Source organism: Athene noctua, chromosome 5, assembly GCF_965140245.1.
Source record: "Athene noctua chromosome 5, bAthNoc1.hap1.1, whole genome shotgun sequence".
In the NCBI taxonomy this organism is placed as follows: Eukaryota; Metazoa; Chordata; class Aves; order Strigiformes; family Strigidae; genus Athene; species Athene noctua.
In genome coordinates, this window is record NC_134041.1 from 34995031 (window position 1) to 35014054 (window position 19024).

The 19024-nt window shown below is 39.1% G+C and overlaps 1 protein-coding gene across 2 annotated transcripts in view; it reads left to right on the forward strand.

Annotated features, from left to right (window-relative positions):
* The window catches only part of HMCN1 (hemicentin 1), a 211555-nt gene that overhangs the window by 95852 nt on the left and 96679 nt on the right, over positions 1-19024 (forward strand). For both annotated transcript variants that reach the window (XM_074907071.1, XM_074907072.1), the window contains 15 exons: positions 2068-2195; positions 4362-4634; positions 5719-5814; positions 6219-6413; positions 7483-7613; positions 8290-8437; positions 8947-9073; positions 10088-10242; positions 12801-13079; positions 13694-13975; positions 15053-15161; positions 15745-15914; positions 16152-16306; positions 17095-17218; positions 18530-18631. In XM_074907071.1, the coding sequence (XP_074763172.1) occupies positions 2068-2195; positions 4362-4634; positions 5719-5814; positions 6219-6413; positions 7483-7613; positions 8290-8437; positions 8947-9073; positions 10088-10242; positions 12801-13079; positions 13694-13975; positions 15053-15161; positions 15745-15914; positions 16152-16306; positions 17095-17218; positions 18530-18631 (2474 nt within the window). The remainder of the gene's footprint in view (positions 1-2067; positions 2196-4361; positions 4635-5718; positions 5815-6218; positions 6414-7482; positions 7614-8289; positions 8438-8946; positions 9074-10087; positions 10243-12800; positions 13080-13693; positions 13976-15052; positions 15162-15744; positions 15915-16151; positions 16307-17094; positions 17219-18529; positions 18632-19024) is intronic.

Below are 19024 nucleotides of genomic sequence, written 5' to 3' on the forward strand. Positions count from 1 at the left end.
TTAGGAGATCATTGTATGAAGTCTGGGCTGCCAGTAGAATACAGATGATGATAAATGTTTGTGAGTGCTTACAGAGCTCATTGCTTGCTGTGTTTTGGATCCAAAAACTCTCCGAATATTCTTGAACGTGTGAAAACATAGCTAAACACTCATAAAAATGTTGAGTTGACAACCTTAGAGAATGAAGACTTGGGGACTGTCTTGTATATATCATAGGCCACAATGTTGGAGTTCTTCCTTATTATTTTAGTATGATACGAAATAAGAGAGGAGAGGAATAGGTGGTTATTCCCTGTGTGTTCCCAGTTGAAGTGCTAGATACTGTCACAAGGTGTACTAGTGCTTTCTTATCTTCAAGATACCTCAGAAGGGATAAAGCCTACAACTGTGTTCATAAACCAGGAAATGGTAACCCTGGCTAAATGCACCCCATAGCGATTGCTGTGCCCGACATCCAGTGTCTCTCTGTGATTCAAGTGGAAGGAACTGTCCAGTGTCAGAGCTGAGTTAAGGAATTGTGCAGACCTGAAGGCGAGCCTCTTTCCCTTGTGGCCAAGTCTGCCCCTTGGAGCCACCCATTCCTGCGAGTTTGCAACAGCCTCAGCTGCTAACACTACTGGGCCAGCATATTTGGTGAAGGAGGCTTGTGCACAGAGAGTTGATTTGTTGTTAGTAATCTTTGTGGAATTTTCTGCTGTGTTCTGTGAGCAGATTGCACGCACTAATGAATCCACATTCTTGGTCCCTTAATTGTCCTTGTTTTACTTCAGGAGATGTTGATAAATTAAGCTACTTGCTCATGGCTGTTGTGGAGAGATCCAAGTTGTCCAGAGTAATAGAAATCCAGCTCAGCCCATTCCATAAAATTGTTTACGGATGTCAGCAAAAGTTAAAGAATTAGTCCAAACAGAATTGTTTGAAACCACCCAAAGATGATGTTAGAAATGTCACCAGTAAACAAAAGGAGACTGAAGTCAGAATGAAGGACCTTTTATCAGAAAACAAATGTAATTAGTGGACAAAATAATGGAAGATAACTTGCCCCAACAATCTATCTCTTGGTGTTACTAAAAAAAAAAAAGGTTTGAGAAGATATGGACAGCAGAGGAAGAATCATAATATTTGACAGATTTGGGTGTCCTGGAGGAAATATGCTTCACTTTCTTTCCATTCATTTCTCTGGGCCATTGCAATCCTAAAATTCACTACTTATGCCCATATGATGACACTATCGTAGTTAGACAGTACAGAGAAAGGAGGACAGATGGTACCACTGATTTCCACTGACTTTGCCTAAATTCTGTATATAACCTTGAGTGCTAGACTTGAATTTCTTCTTGTCAGTTCTTAGCTGTCATTTTTTTCTTCCCTCCTCATTTATTTTCCCTCTCTCTCTTACTTTTGACTTCTACATAAGATGACTTTGGATTAGCTGGCCAATATATCTTGTATTGTTACAGGCCTGTGACCAGAACTGGAGTAAAAATTAATGCTGTGTAGTTAACTGTTCACTGATGAATAATGACAATTTCTGCGAACACCAGAACTGGCAGTTGTGAATCTGAATAGTCTTCAGAATCCTCTCTTCCATCTTGAATCAACATTAACATCTTTTTTTGTCCAGATGAAGTATTATCAAAAATTGTTTAACTTTCTGACCCCGCTGACCTGGGCTAAGCAGAAAGCTTTGACAGAAGGTTGAAGAGCTCCATTTCTCTACTTGTTGGGTTTTGGTGGGTTTTTTGTTTGGTTGGTTTTGATGTTTTTTTTTCCCAGTTCTGGAAACAAGACAATTTTTTTTTAATATATCCTATAAGTAGCTAGAACCAAATTTTGTAATTTGGATCTTCTATTTCAGATGTTTGCTGTGTATTCTGAATGTAGTAGCTCAGTAAAGAATTACAAAAATGCGTAAATGTAAGTTATAGTTTAGTAGTATGGCACAGCTCAGTGTTCCCTGTAGAATGTCCCCATTTTAGCTCATGGCAATCATTAGCAGTGTGTAAGTAGAGGCCATTCACCTTTCAATAGATGTTTATACAACATATCTGCTTCTTATTTTTCCAGACACATTTTCCTACCCTCAGGGTCAATGAAGATCAGTGAGACACAAATTTCAGACAGTGGAATGTATATCTGTGTGGCCACAAATATTGCTGGGAACGTGACTCAGTCAGTGAAGCTAAGTGTACATGGTAAGTTTTAACCTAAGGGATAATCATCTGCAACTTTTCACATGGAATTTAGCATCATGCAGAGCTTTTCAAACATTTTTCCTTTTGTACATTAAATACTATTGACCTATATTCTTTCAGGCCGTATTATCTTCATATGCAAGCTTCTGTTACTGGTTATGTGGAAAGGAAATATTGTATACATATATACACACACACTCTCTTTCAATGTTTCATAGACTTGTAGAAGAATTATAGCACAGTATGACATTTGACTTTTTTCAAGTCAGCCAGAGGGCTTCTAAGAACTGAAAACTTTTGTTCTAATGCACTTGGATGTTTTCTCTGCAGTTTCTTAGCAGTAAGTTTGCAATCAGTGGCTGAGAATAGCAAAGTTGGCTGAGGCTTACAGGTGTCAAGTTTCCACCAACTTGATGGGAATTACATATCCAAACTCTTCCGGTACGAATGCCAAAGTTTGCTTGCACACCTGCGCACGTGATGGTGAAACCAGTGCGCAACTCTGTCACGTGTGGGTAGGCAGCTCCTCCTGTCTTTGTGCACAGCTGTATGCATATACATTCTGCTGTACCCGTCTTTGCATACTGCTACCTTAACCTGTTTTACTGTGCTTGTGCCCACCTTCCTCTCCCCCTCAGTAAAGGTATCTAGTTGCTCTTGCTCAAGCCAGGACCCACATCTGCTTTCCTCTCCCTTTTACCATCGATCATCACATTCTTTCTCCTACTCGTCCCATACTGGGGCCCCAACGACTTACACAATGTCACGTCTTGTTAGCTCCATGCTCTCTCATTTATTCCTCCTCACCCATGTCAGCCAGGAACACAGGTTGTGCTACATGTACCTCCTGTCAGTGCTAAAATGCATAATAGAGTGGGTACAGGAGCCATGGACGAAGCTAATCAATAATAATTGTGAGTGTATAGAAGTTCTTCTGTGGTTCATGTACAGTTTGGAAGTGTTGCTGCCAGTGCCTGTTGCCAGCCCACACCTTTGAAGTGGATCATATACCATGAATTGACCAGATTGAAACTCCTGCCTCCAGCTGCTCTGAAACCTTCAGACTACGCTAATTCAGTTACAGTGGCTATAATAGACTACTGTCTGGTTCTGTGTGTAGAGAAGTCTGTTATCAGTGCACATCTTTGTTTATCTGTAATTGTACATTAACAGAGAGTCTGGAAAAATGGCACTTGTTATTGTTTCAGGCATTCTTTATAACTCTTTTTATTGTCAGTGATCCTTAGAAAGAAAAACATTGTGGCAAAAGAGTTATGTTGGATTTATATTATTTTGGGGGACCAGCAAAATCTTTTCCAGTTATAATTTATCTCCTTGTCCGAACTTGTGTTTGGAAGCATACAAAGATCAGGGAATAGGGGAAGGAAATTAAAATGTCAAAAGGAAAATTAACTTTTATCATAAAAGCTTTTGAGTTATTTTCTGTTGTCAAGAGCTGTGGCGGGTGGAGGAAGCAAGCAGTCGATTCAATGTGAATGATAGAGCAAGCTTCAACTTTATTGAAAGAAATCACACCTTATATAAGCACTCTACAATAATCATGCATACTACTCACAAATCTATTGGATACATGTAAAAAGCTACATTATCATATCCCAGCCCCCTGTGGCATCTCAGACATGTCACAACATCTTCCCTCTTCTGAACCTGTTTTTTCTCCCAGGGCCGTTCCTTTACCATATACAAGGTCATAATGTACCTCAGTTTCTCTCTTTGTTAACATAACAGTCTGTTGTTAGCATAACTGTACCCTGGGTTCTTTTCCTTTGTTTACCTCAGATGGCTGCAATCAGCTTCTGCAGAGACCCATGGCCTTGCTCTCTGCAAGCTGTTCTCCAACAAAGAGCCAGTACCAATAGCTCTTCAAATGTGCTCAGTGTAATACTATTGCACTACTCGTATGGAAGTCATGCGGTGGAGTTTGAAATGTAGCTTCTTCAAATAAGTTAAGCAATAGGGTATCGTACATCCTATCCTATGTAAAGAACATGCAGGTCTGCTTCCTTAGTCACCTGAGGGAATTTTGTTTCAGTGAATGAGGAAGGGCATTTTCTAAAATGACTAAAATGAGAAATAACTTTCTTCAAGAATGATCTTGTACATCATTTTCTTCACCTTACTATGGACTAAACTTGTCTTTCTTAGTTCCTCCAAAGATACAGCGTGGGCCTCGAGTTTTGAAAGTCCAAGCTGGTCACCGAGTTGACATACCCTGCAGCACCCAGGGGATCCCTCCCCCAGCAGTCACTTGGTTCAAAGGCAGAAGTTCTGTGCCGATAGATGGTGGGCAGTTTATCCACAGCCCTGATGGAGCTCTAGGCATCAGCAACGTTCAGCGTCCCGATGCTGGAACCTACAAGTGTGTCGCTAGTAACGTAGCGGGCAGTGACGTATCAGAGATAACAGTACAAGTTCAAGGTATTTATATTAGGGCTGTAGTCCTGCCTCCTGCCCTGGCTAGGTATGACTTCATGCCAGTGCTGTTTGGTTTATGTTTTGGAGGCAATGGTCTTTGTTGACTGTTGCATGATGCAAAATCCAAATCTGTTTTAGATATTATGTCCTGATGTTAATTAAGGAAAATTAGAATTGTCAAGTAGTCTTTGGAGAGTTTGCAGAAATAAGAAAAAGAAACTCAGTATATTAATTTTTTAATGAAAAAATCTTCAAACTACTTATGATTTGATTTTGTCGTAGGTAATTAAAATCAGATTCCAGTATGGGGAACCTCTCTCAAATATTATCTCCATGTGTTCAGATATCTCACATTTTCAGAGACTGTTTCTGAACCTCAGGCCCTGGTGTCACAGCTTTAAATAGAATTGGAATTTATCATGAGCTGAAATTAAGCTCTTCAGTCAGTTAGTATGCTTCTGAAATGGTGACTGGGCAGCAGTGGTCAATGTGCCAATTTAAATATGTAGTATAACTCCTCACTTGATGGACTGACGTACATCAACATAGCATGACTGACTTAAGCTAAGCAGTATTTGTTTCTTCTTTGTAATAGTCTAAAAGTAACATTTCCATCCCTTTGAACAGAGGTGCTGAGAACCACTTGTTACAGACAACAAAAAAATACCTGCCAGTAGCTTTACTTAATTATAAATAACATTCTTTGTATAGATGCAGTCCGCGTACAAGATTAAAATGGGATGCAAGAACAAAGGATGGAAGTAGCACTAATACGTGGTGTGAGAAAAAACAGTTTAAATAGTATTTTTCAGATTTTGCAGAAGCACTTTGTCGCTGCCTGCAAAACAAATATAGTGGGTTTTAGAGAGAACCAGTTTCAGTCAGATTTGAAAGCCTCTTTGTACTGCTTACTTCCTAAATATTCCCACTGAAATCAAGACTGCTTGTATAGTGCACTTCATCAATGTAAAGAGGGTTATTGTCATCTGACCTTGCATGAATGAGGGAGAAGTATTATGTATTGCCAGACTATATTTTCACATTTGGGAGCAGAGGGCAAGAATTTAGGGCTCTAATTTTCTTTCAGAGTCTCCTACTATCGAGGTTCTGGAGCCTCCATACAATAGTCCCTTTCAAGAAAGAGTGGCAAATCAGCGCATTGCATTCCCATGCCCAGCAAAAGGTGTGTATCGTTGTTGCCATCTTTAGTGGCAAAAGTATATTTTTCCGTTGACTGTTGAAAATTACTAAGTTTCTCTATACTCCTTGTCATGGTAAAAATGTACAGTCTGCACAGTATTTTCCATATACACTTTATGTGGAAAAATTCAAACTAATGATGATGTAAATAACCACCATGTGCGGAAGTTCTGTGAAAAGTCATTGCTAGCCAACAAGGATATTATAATGTTTAGGACTAGGATTTTAAATGTTAAAACAGTCAGGCTTCCTCTAAGTTTGAAGGCTCGTGGCCATCCTGTGCATTGTACTTGCCAGTAAGACTTCCAGAGCAGTAGGAATTGTTTGAATCTTCCTTATTCTGAGCTAAGCGAACTGTTTCTTGAAGTTTCACCTTTTTCTTGCTAGGTATTCCAAAGCCTGTCATCAAATGGCTACGTAACGGAAGAGAGCTGACAGGCAGTGAACCAGGGATTTCAATTCTCGAGTATGGGATGTTGCTGATCATAACTTCTGTTACACCTTCTGATAATGGAGAGTATGTCTGTGTGGCAATCAATGAAGCTGGAAGTACAGAAAGGAAATACAACCTGAAAGTTAATGGTAAATAATACATTAATATTGGGGAACTGTTTTTGAAGAATATATCTTTTATTGTTGGAAATTGCATGCCCCAAATCTTCCCCTGTGCAGTTAAATTATAAAAACCTAACCCGAGTACTTGCATTTCTATTATTCTGATACTCTCTGTATTTCTTCTGTTGTTTCTGTTCTCTGTGACTATGCATGAACCATCTTTGTTTTGCTCAGAGCCAGGTGTGTCTCATTTGTAGAGGGCTCTAGTTATACTTGAAAATTATAGTGCAAATAACATATGAAGACTTCTATACTGTAGAAATTAAAGATTGGTGATAGATCTGCATAAGCATGAGAAAAGTTATTTATCAGAATGAACATAGAATAGGAGAGTCCTTGCTCCTGATCTTCTTTTTCCAGAATCCCAGTTGGAAAATAGAAACTCTACAGGTGGCATTAAGATATGTTTCAATATTTTGCTTCTTAGAGTACTTTTATTCCAGCGTTGTTCACTTCCTATGATAGTTCTGATGCCTGAGAAGGATTATATCCTCATCTTTATTCTGAGAAAAGCAGGAATTCCATCTTGTGCCAGCAGGACTGTTTGAACTTTGAACAGCAGTGGGGTTTGAACTTTCTAATCTACCACATAAGGCCATTCTCTTTGGACTCATAGTGGGACAAATGATAGGCAGATGTTCTTGGGGATGACTGAACCAGTGAAGAGGAAGGATGACTCTCTAGAAGCTGCTCCCTTTATGTGCTAAGCAAATATCATGGGATTTTAAGATTAACTAAAATGAAATTTAAAATGAAATTTTATGATTATTCTCTTAAAATGTTGATGGTGATTGTACTTGAGTGTATTTCCCTGGGAGTCTGTTGTTAGGCAAGAGAAGACTGTTGCTAAAGAGAAGAAAGGACACGGAGGGGCGGGGGGGTGTCCAGATCCAAAAGGCAAATTGGAAACATTGGGGAGGGAATTAAAAGGGTCTGAGAAATTTAGGTTATGGAGGTCCTTGACTTGGAGGGGAAGGAGGAAGTAGGAAATCACTGGAATAGATGGCTTAGTGCATGACTTTGAACTTCCTTGTAGTTCCTCCTGAAATTAGAGATCAAGAAAAGGTGACAAATACATCTATAGTTGTTCATCACCCTGCAAGTCTCTTCTGTGAAGTATCTGGTAACCCCTTCCCAATCATCTCCTGGTATAAAGAAGATATCCAGGTATGTCTGATTAACCTAACTGAAGTAACATAGTCATCATCAGTCAGTTCCGTGTTGAATTTTGAGTGCTCGGTGTGAGAGCTCATTCAAAGTAAAAACATGCACATGCCTTTATGTATATTTACACTGCACTGAGAAAACCCACACAGAAAGCCAGCTAAATACAGCTAATCCATTAGTTCAGCTGTTCAATAAGTCAAAAGTAAACTTTTAAGTTTCAGGATTCCCCTAGGAATTAGCCTCAGCGGTCTCCCAGTGTTGTAGATGCCAGAGTCCTTGCAGAGGGGACCAATAATGGTATTTTCTTTATTCTATAGATGGAGAAATAAGAACTCTTGGGAGGTGATTTGAATTCCTTAGGTATATCCTTGAGTGCTATGCTTCTACTTGTAGCTGATAAGTGATAGTTTAAGATGAGGAGAGACCCCTTATGCACCTTTGTGACTGACCATTACTGATGGACAAAGAATTTCTTTGGTTTTCCCACTCTCCATTGTATTTTGAGCTACAAGTCATATTAAATAGATTACAGAATTTGAGGAGATTAGTGCTGTAACTGAAAGGGGAAACGCATTATCCTTAGACTAAAACTACCATTTTCTTATAAAAATCCAGCTGTGATATTTGGCTGATCTAACTTGGATCACATAAGAATAATGTTTCTGTTTCTTTTAAGGTTGTGGAAAGCAGTACTCTCCAGATTTTGCACAATGGGAAGATATTGAAGCTCCTTAAAGCTGCTACTGATGATGCTGGACAATATTCATGCAAAGCCATAAATGTAGCAGGGAGTTCTGAGAAGCTGTTCAACCTAGATATACTAGGTTAGTTCTAAAATTTTGGTTTTTGTTTGGTGGTTTTGTGTTGTTGTGGTTGTTTTTTGTTTTTTGTTTTTTTTTTAAAAACAGTTGATATTTAAGAAGCCAATAAATTTCAACTCATAAATAGATTCTTCCTCTCACTGCCCATTAGATAGTGGCTGCCAGAGCACTCCTCGTGATGGCTTTTGAATACTTAAAATTTGCCATTCTTGTAGTAACACAGACAAAATGATGCTTTGCTTTACTGGATTTTAGTCTTTGATACTTTGCTTTGTATTTGGGGTGCACAACAGTTTAATGTAGGAGTTGTTTTATGTACAGTTCACCAGCACAAGTGTGGAAGTGTTTGTCGTAGTAAAAATGATGTTGTGATATAGCAGAAATCACTTTGCAGTGAAAAATAAAGTTGTTGCAAGGGAATCTTACGATCCACTACTGCATTTCTTCCAGTTTCAGAGCATACCTTCTCTGGTTAAATACCAGTTCTTCCTGTAATGTTTGTCTTTTTAAAGTTCCACCCAGTATAATAGGTGCTGACACCCCTGGTGAAATTGCAGTCGTCCTCAACCAGGAAATCAGCCTGGAATGTAGAGCCAAAGGCTTCCCTTTTCCTGACATACACTGGTTCAAAGATGGCAAGTAAGTATATTACAGCTTTTCTGATTTGTGTCTAGATTATTCCTCCCTTAAAATATAGAAGGTGCACTGTACCAGCAAGCTCTGCTTCTGACTATTTAGTACTAAATTATTGTTATTGGATATAATTTGTGGGGGTGGTAAGTTCTTTAATCAAAAGTTAGCATCCTGCTTTTCTTTGTGAACCATCCTATTACTGACACTGGTACTTGCAGAACAAATCTGCAGTCTTTGAAGCCAGACAGTGCTTGAACCAAGATAAACGTAACCAGTTCTGTGTGTTTATTCTATGTATTTATTCTGTCTGGATTATTTTAAACGTGTCATTGGATAAAATACAGTTATTTTGCTGACATGATTTTTTCATTGGTAGATGGTACCCGTGTCAAACGTTTTTCTAGCTAGTGCCTTGTGCAGTTCTGCATATATACATTAAAGGTTTTAAAACGTAAGTAACCTGCATGTTTCAGTTCAACTCATCTTCCAGGAAAGCATACCAAGAGAAGAATTCTTGGCAGCTTAAATATTAGCTGAAACCCAAAATGGTCTGTAAATGTTTTTAAATAGTGCTCGTGTTTAACAATGTAGTTCCATATAGACATTGGCTAGTACTCACAGATATTCTGATGTGACGATTCCTTACTCTGGTATTGATATGCTGACACTTTCATCTGGTAAATACAGACATTGTGTTACCAGCAAAGGACTGTCATGACCTGAGTAATTAAAAAAAGGAACTGAGATCAGGAGTAGGACTCTGGCTCTGATGCTGGCATCCTGGATGACCTGAGTAAAGTACTTCTGTGTTTTGGTTTCTCCTAAAAACTAGGAATAGTTAATTATAATAGTTTGTCACTTTATGATGGTTCTTTGGGTTAATGCTGTTGCTCTAGTGCTAAATGGTACTCTTTAATGGTACAATTCTGTCATTAAAGGACTACTTCTTATTACTGTCAGTTTAATTTAATGTTGAAAGGATGGGGTCAGAGTTGTGAAGCAAAGTAATCTCTATTCCAGGCCCTTGTTTTTGGGTGATCCCAATGTTGAGCTTCTGGACAAAGATCAAGTTCTGCACATAAAGAATGCTCGAAGGGTTGACAAAGGCCGTTATCAGTGCAGTGCCACCAACACTGCTGGCAAACAAGTTAAGGAGGTCAAGCTGATCATCCATGGTAAGTTTATAGAATGCCTTTAATTTTACATCTAAGATTTCTTTTCTGAATGGAGATACTTGGACAAATATAAATTTAGGCTCTGATTCTGCAAATTTTGTGTGTAAACATAACTTTTTGAGCATTTGTATATATCAAGTTAAGTATGGATGTAGTCTTTGCAAGCTTGGCCCTTAAGTGTCTTTTATTAGTTTCTAGTTGGTGAAAGCCAAATACCTTGAAGGGCCTCCTTAAATTTTGCTATTAATAATTTTCAACTGAACTATATTAGTATCACATTGACTTCATTATTTTGATCTCCCTTATGAAGGAGAAAATGAATTAGAATATTTTTATTTTAATACACTTATGGCTTTATTTTTTTTAACCTAGTGCTGGGAGTAAATTCAGATGGGAATAAGTTAAAGTTAGTGAAAAAGTATAAAGTAAAGTGCAAAAGCAGTAAGAATCAGACCCAAATAGTCTTTGAAAAATAATGCTCCAGATGATCTTCAGGTAGTGTAGTATGTCATCTTGCTTAAATTGGTGTAAACTGAGGTAATTTATAGCAAGAGAAGTAGCGCTAGCATGAGATAATAATGTTGCATTATTATTTTTGTGAAGTTTATAGCACACTGAGTATACTTATTGTACTTTCACAAGCAATGGAGTCTTAGTAAAGACATGGAGAACAGACAATTCCTATGATGAGTGTAAATAAGTTTAGTGTAAACGAGGAGATTCAGTTGGGAGAAAAGGAGAGGAAAGATTCATGGAAGAAAGAAGTAGCAGCTTTTGAAGGAAGACCTCTAAAGACACAAGAAGAGTTTTTCAATTTGAAAAACAAAGAACATGTGAAAGCCCAGTCGTACCTGAAAACAGAGAGCAGAGTGCTAGCAGAAATTAGGGGGAAGCAAGTGCAGAAATCTATAGATGGCATTACACTCTTCTACCCTTTGCACTCTGGGCACGAATTGGAATCTGTGAGCCTTTAAGCTGATGAGTCCTCATTTGCTGTGGATTTGCTTCTGAAGATTGTCTTTCGTTCTGATACCTGTGAAATTATATGTTATTTCCCCTATCTGGGACTCTTCTGAAGCACAGAGCACCCACATGCACAGAAATATGTCTGTACACCAGTCATAGTGAAGTCTTTTTTTCATCAGGAACAAAGAAAATGCTGTGATGACTTGCAGATGATTGTGGCTGTTGTGAGATAGAGGAATTTAAAAACCCACACAAATTAAATCCTCACAGATGAGTAGACCTTACTTCGGGTTCTTCAAAAGAGAGAGCTGAATTTGTAATAGTAGAATGGAATACTACTTTACTTTTAAATTTCTCATTAACCCTGGCTGAACAAACAGGAGTCCATGGAGTGAGGAACAAAGATACTAATTCTTGATAGTTCTTACTTTGTTTTAGCTGTTTGGCTCTACTTTAATCTTTGATATTTTCCCAAAACATGATGTTAAAGCCATTCCCAATCTCTGTGGATGAAAGCATTTGCTGATAGAGAAGTGCATTTGCCTTTGAACTGTGTGTGTTTGGGCATATTTTATAGGTTTGCGGTATTTTGCACACAAATTGTTTAATTAGGAAAATATATCATCATGGTTTGATAATCTACAAGACCCATCTCATAAGTGTAGGTCCATTCACTGGCACTTTGCTTTACATTTCTCCAGTGGCATTTTAAATGAACATTCCATGGAAGTTAGTGGAAGTCTAGGATATACTGAACATGTTTGGCAGCAGAGGAGTTAATGTGTCTGCCAGATGTGTCTGGTACTTTCAGCAGTTGTAAATTTAGTTGTTGCCAATTGCACTGTGTTTTTATTACTTCTACAGAGATTTACGAACTCTTTATATTGGCTGATTTACATGAGAGCTTGTTTGCTAGAAAAATCTGAGTATTGCTGCCTAGCAAGCAAGGGAAATGACTATAGGCCAAAAGTTTCAAAAATAGGGGCATAAAGCTAGACTGTTAAGCTCATATTTAGTCTCAAAGTAAGTGACTTCATCTTCAGAAGTTTTGAGTACTGAGCAGTTCCCACTCCAGTCGTAGAGGGTCTTGGATGTATTTGGTATTTCAAACAGCAGATTGCTGTTCTTTGTTGGGAGGGTGCACCTCCCAAGGTATACAGGGATTGCTCTTTACCCCTCAGAGACAGGGAATGCCAGAGCCTTGCCCAGATACATTGCAGGATTCAGGAGGAGGCACAGTTCCTAAATTGGAGCATAGAAGGTAAAATGTTTCCAGGTACCTCTAGTGGGGCAGCAATGCTTTACAGTACCCCTTGCTGTGGCACTTGTTTTTTAGGTATATGGTGGCCCTTTGATGTCAGATTCCATTTCTGTTGTCTTCTCTTCATGCTTTCAATTCTGTGTGCTCCAGAGAATTGTACAAGCAATGTATAACTGCTGTGGAAAATCAAAGACAAAAAACACCAGGAAAGTTGGAAGTCTGATTAAGCTAAAACCTTTTATTCTTACAGCATTCTAATATTTAATCTATTTAAACCTGCACAGACTTAGTATACTAAGGTTTTAATACTCTTGTTTTGTTTTTGAAATAGTCCCTCCTAGTATTAAAGGAGGAAATACTACCACAGAGGTGTTGGTGCTTCTTAATAATCTGATAAATTTGGAATGTGAAACCAAGGGAATCCCTGTTCCTACCATTACATGGTACAAAGATGGACGACCAATTATTTCTAGCCCCCAAGCTCAGTATATGGATAGAGGGCAATTCCTGCAGATACCTCGGGCCAAAGTATCAGATTCTGCAAAGTATACTTGCCATGTGACCAGTGCTGCTGGAACTGCTGAGAAAATATATGATGTGGATGTCTATGGTAAGCAAGAGTTTACTGCACTTGGTTATTTGCTATGTTACAGGAAGTACATTTTGAAAGTTTTTCTGCCTTCATAATGTCAACAGCCTTTGCGGGCCTGGCAAGGGTGAGCAGGAGTCAATAGTTGTGTTTCAAGGCTGGCCTGTGTTAGCAAGACTATGTGGAGTGAGCTTTACACCCCGTGTTTTATGTGACTTAAAAAGCTCTTGACTTCAGGGGCCTTGGTACCATACTTCAGTGAAGTATCACAACTATTTCTTCTCCATGTATCCTTTCTCTTTCTCACACGTGCATGCTGAACACCACTTACTTGAAATACCAACTATGTGTGGGATCTTTAGTGTACTGGTTTGAGACCTTCAGATTTAGTTCTTCCATCTCAAAGCCCTGCAGAGCCTCTATATTATACAACCAGTCAATATTGAAGTACATCATTTTACTTCTCTGTTTCCCCTTTGTCTTGGCTTGCCTCAGCAGCAGATTTTCACATGAAATTTTGCCTGACATAATGGCATATAGAGCCAAAGTGGGTGGGGAGGAACTAACCCATTTGCTCTTAATACATTTTCTGGCTATGGAATTAATCACTCAAATATATTTTTTCCTCTCTACAGTTCCCCCAGTAATTGAGGGCGATGCTGACACAGCCCAGAACAGGCAGGTGGTTGCTGGCAATTCGCTGATGTTAGAGTGTAAAGCTGCTGGCAACCCTCCGCCTCTCCTTACCTGGTTAAAAGATGGTGTGCCTGTGAAAGTCAGTGACAACCTCCGGGTTCTGTCTGGTGGGAAGAAGCTGGAGATTCTGAACACTGTTGAGGCTGACCAGGGCCAGTATTTGTGTGTGGCCACAAGCATAGCTGGAGAACAAGAAATCAAATATGAAGTTGAAATCTTAGGTGTGTGACCAACAGCTACTGATTTACCAGATTTCCATAAACTTAACAAAGCTTGTTTTTATTTTTGTTGGTACTGTTATATGAAAAATGACTCAGTCAAGTTGCATACTTAGTTAAGTGTGGTCGCTGCATGCTGCTTCTGTCTAGGGTTATGCAACAGCTTGAAGACTCTTACTTTCAGGTTAGTTCTTGAAGAGTTTTTGTACATGTGGTAGGTAAAGACTATTCTCAGGAAGCTTTACATTTTTTCTAACTTGTCTTTCTGTAAGAAAATCATAGATATTAAAGAAATCATTGATAAGTATCACTGAGTAGTTGCCTCTGGGATAAGAATACCTTTCTCTGAATTTGAGCTGTATTGTGCAAATATTGAACCTTATACGAAGAAGATTTTTTTTTTTTTCCCCATTGAATCCTTTACCATGGTCTGGATTTCATCAGTCTTTTCTGAATGTCTCTAGGTAAATGAATTATACAAATGTTAATCAGAATTTCCTGACACAGAAGGGTTTATTTAAGAACTTTAAAGGCTTAATTTTTAGGCTTTGAACTGCCTTCTTGAACATTGTATACTGTTGTGTGCAGATGTAGAGTATATGTTCTATTGCTCCAGGTACATCTCACTGGTCTTTGTTAGTCAGTGAAGGAGCTGGGAGGAACTGTATGGTGGTGCTTCCTCCCCAGCTCACCCACTCCTGCAAGAGAACGAGACAAGGTGAAGATGACCTGGAAGAGGGTCCTCTGCACTATTGTTTTCTCCTTCTGCTGGCAGAAGATGCTAAAAGTCCCCATCCCCCGTTGTCCCCTGCCTCATTCACAAGGTTTTTCAGACAGAATCTGGAAAAAATAAGAAATAATAAAAAAAGAATGAGAAGAGTTATTTGAAGCCACAAAATAGAATTGGGTAGATGTTTCTCTTCAAAAAGGAACAGTGGTTCATAATGAACTACAAATCGGTGTGTGTCCCAAAGTGAGATGTATGTCAAGATTGTTTTTTTAACGTTACTATTTGAGATAGACTTTTAGGCTATTTCTGTTGCTTAAATGTTTCTGTTGATGGATTTTTCTCTCTTACAGTCCCACCATTTGTGGAAGGTGGGGATGAGCTCTTGGACTACATTGTAATTCTCCATAGCCCTTTGGAGTTGGATTGTTCAGCAACAGGGACACCATCACCAGCTATCATGTAAGGGGATTCGTATGACAGTAGAAAGAAAAATAATAATCTTCTGGTTGATTAGGTGAGCTTGGAGGTAGCCTTTATGAACTGCCCATGTTATTTAGTGATGGTTAATGTGTGGAGGACAAACTCCTGGCTCCACTGAAGACAGTGTCAGGCACACACATGACAGGATCAGGATTGTACTTTAAAGTAGTTTTTGTGTGTTGTCCCAATATCCATGTCCTGGAAATTAGGATAGATAACAAGAGCTGACAAAACTCTCATTCCCTTACTAATGCAGCTGTGCACTTTTCATCTGCCACCTTTGACTGCTTTTGCTTTGGAGTTTTCTGTGTGCTTCTGTTGGTGGCATTGGCTTTCACTATTGCTTCCCAGCTGTCAACCTTTCTGACTTCTTTAGTGTCTGTTCCCCTATACTGCCTTATCCAGATTAATTTTTTTGGTATGTGGCACTCCGAAAAACAGAATAGTACCTTGCCTCGCCAAACCTTCCTAGAAATTCTGTTTAATTAATTTTAATTTAATTTAGGAGTGGTTTTGCCTCTTAATTTCACAGAGATCTGAGATTGTATTTTCTTTTTGGTAGGTGGTTGAAAGATGGTCAACCAATTGAAGAGGGGCCTGGACATAAGATCTTATTAAATGGACAAAAGCTTCTCATCTCTCGAGCTCAAGTGTCAGACACTGGCCGGTATAAATGTGTGGCTGCAAATAAGGCAGGAGAACATGAAAGGGAATTTGATGTTACTGTGCATGGTAGGTTACTCCAAGGGGTGTTGGGGGGAAGCAGCAGACTGTCTTTATTTTAAATTACTGGCAAGAAGGTACTCAAATTTTCTGTAACTATTTATTTGTATTAGTGGGTTGAAAAATTGGAAATGAGAGTAGATGAAATAAAAGTAAAGCTGCTCTTACCTGTGGGGTATTGCTTCTATATATTTAAATGTATATGTTCAAATGATGCTTTGTTTTTGTTTCTGGTGCTTCCTGCAGTTCCTCCAACCATCAAATCAGCTGGGACTTCTGAGCGAGCTGTTGTGATACATAAGCCTGTGACACTGCAGTGCATAGCCAGTGGCATTCCTAGCCCTTCCATAACTTGGTTAAAAGATGGTCAACCAGTAAATACAGCCAGAGGAAATATAAGAGTAAGCACTACTGTCTTATGGGATCCAAACCATGAAAGATAGTTACAGTAAATTATACATGTTAGTGCTTCTTTTCCTTTTGCTTCACTCATGCTGTGATATAAAGATGCTGAAGATCCATCCTGAGGAGCGATAGGCTTTTTACTTGAATAGGGCAGTATCTCAGCAGTGTTTAGTAGACTGCATCCTAATAGACATCTTCATATCAGAAAAGTCCATGACTGTAAATTCAGCCTCTGGCTCCTTTCAGTTCTACTTTAGCCTTCAAGGTATGGTTGTGTGCCAGCTGAGGTGGCAGAGGTGACTTTCCCACTTGTCACTGTGAGGTGGGATTAGATGAGATTTTCTTTAAGCACTGCCATTGCCGCACCTACCTATATGTTCCCTTCTCACTGTGAGATTCTGACTTTTAAGGAGCAGCCCTTCCCAGTTGCTTGCATGCTCCCAGGGGTTGAGTGCTTGTCATGGCTTTGATTTACTATAGGCTGGAGCAGTTTTTGACATCTTGCCAGCGGCAGCTCTCTCTGCCTGCAGCCTCCTCTTCACTTTGCTTGCCTGCCCCTCTGTCATCTAGGTCTCCTCACAGCTGTCCAGCTAATAATCCTGATGTCCCAGGAACACTGAAGTCTCTGAACTACCAAGACACTTCTTGCATGAATATTAGCCCCAGGTTAGAAGAAAGATGAGACTGGCTGTATTCAGCATAAATATCTGCTTTGCCATTACGCTTAGCAGCTCTGCCTGGGATAGTTGTGTAAAGTGGTTCCCTGCTCTCTGTTTTGGTACAGCTGGAGTCCTCAGGCCGTATTCTGCAAGTTGTCAAGGCCCTGCTGGAAGATGCTGGCCGATACACTTGTGTGGCAACAAATGCTGCAGGAGAAGCCCAACAGCACGTTCGGCTTCATGTGCATGGTAATGTTTCTGTCTCTAGTCAGAAGCTAAACATGGCTGTTTCAAGGCAGCTTTTTTTACATCTGTATTCCTTTCTCTTTTAAGCTCTGGAATTTTTGTGGTCTCTGCACATCCATCTTTTTTTTCTTTCTTTGTCCCACTCCTTTAGTAAGAAGTCAGGGTAAAAGCTGTCTGTCTTGGGATTTAGCCTTTCTCCTGTGGTACCAAGGGGCACAGAAATGAATGCCTTTCCAGTTGACTCTTCTGTTCAGAGGTGTCCCAAGAAGTCAAACACATCTCTACTAACCCACCACTCAGAAGGGTACTTCATGCTTCTGAATCAAGATGTGGTGTACCACTGTCAATATTTTAAATTTGATCTAAGTCTTCTGGGGATAACAGCATTCCCTGTGACCTTGCAATGGGGAAATTTTACAGGAGTGAATTTCCTGGTAAAGAAACATTCTCTTATGAGGGGATTTTTCAGACTTTGAAAAGGAATTTTATTTTGCAGCTAAAAAGAGTATAAAAGGAATCAGAAAATTTTGAGAAGCTGTTGATTGCATGTGAATTTAATAAATACTCTCATCATGATTCATGTTTCTTTGCCTCAGAAGTGGTCGCAAGGTATCTTCAAAAGATACAAGATGTGCAGGAATGGACTGTGGCAAAATGCTCAGAATGAGTATGGTTATGTTGGCGTTCATTGTCCAGCCAAGTCAGTAACTGGAAAATGTTAAACTGAAATGAAGAGAGATTGCAGTATCTCCATGGATGAGAGTTAGAGCAACCACACTCATCTTATACTGTAATAATTGTATCGTAGTTAATTATAGCGTCAGTCCCATGCTCATAAACACCTCTTTTGTGCTCAGTGTTCATGTTCAAAATGTCATTATCTGATCTTTCTGTCATGTTGTAGATTTATAAACTTTAGTAAGGTAAAGAGTCATGCTTTGTTAGTCATGTACAACATTCAGTTTAGTAATACCAGTTCAAGTGAGATGAGCTTGCCACATTAGAAGAACTGCTGTTCTGTGTTATGCACCCATTTTCTGTAAGTCCATTTTAAGTATCATTTTACCTGAAAAAAAAAGAGTAGTAAAAATAATGTTTTGTTCTTCTTCACACTAATGAGGTTATACAAGTAGAAGAGTATTCCCATTTCAAAGACAAGCTTTCTTGAGAAATTCCTCTGTCATCCAGCAGTTAATTGAAGCTTATGCAGTTCATTGCCCAGAGTTTCGCAGAGGGCAGATTACTTTGTGATTGGATGTTTTCCTAGCTGGGTGGCTGAATTAATGAAAACCTGATGCCTTTGTCTTTTCCCAGAACCACCCAGTCTGGAAAATGCAGGGAAAATGTTAAATGAAACAGTGGTGGTGAATAATCCAATCCATCTTGAATGCAGGGTGTCTGGAAACCCTCTGCCAGGTATGCACATACACCTTTGAGAACATAAAACCTTTTATCAGGTCTGCTTTCACTTCTACATGTCTTTTGAAAGTAATGGCCATTTTGAATGTGAAGTGAATTCTGTTGGGTTTTAAACTAACTAGAAACTATTAAATACTATGTATAATGGGAAATAATATATCAGCTGATATGGAATATTGAGGAACTTGGTAATCCCCACCATATTTAATTAAATGAATGAAAACCAGAAGGATAATCTACTCCTTGGCATGTACAGCAATGCCCTGTCCATAGACAAGAATACTGTTAGTCTTCTGCTAAATCAGCTTTAAACACATCTACTCTTTTCCCCTGTCAGACCAGTATTTTATAATGTAGGGCAGACTTAAAACAGTACCTTGTGTACTGAGT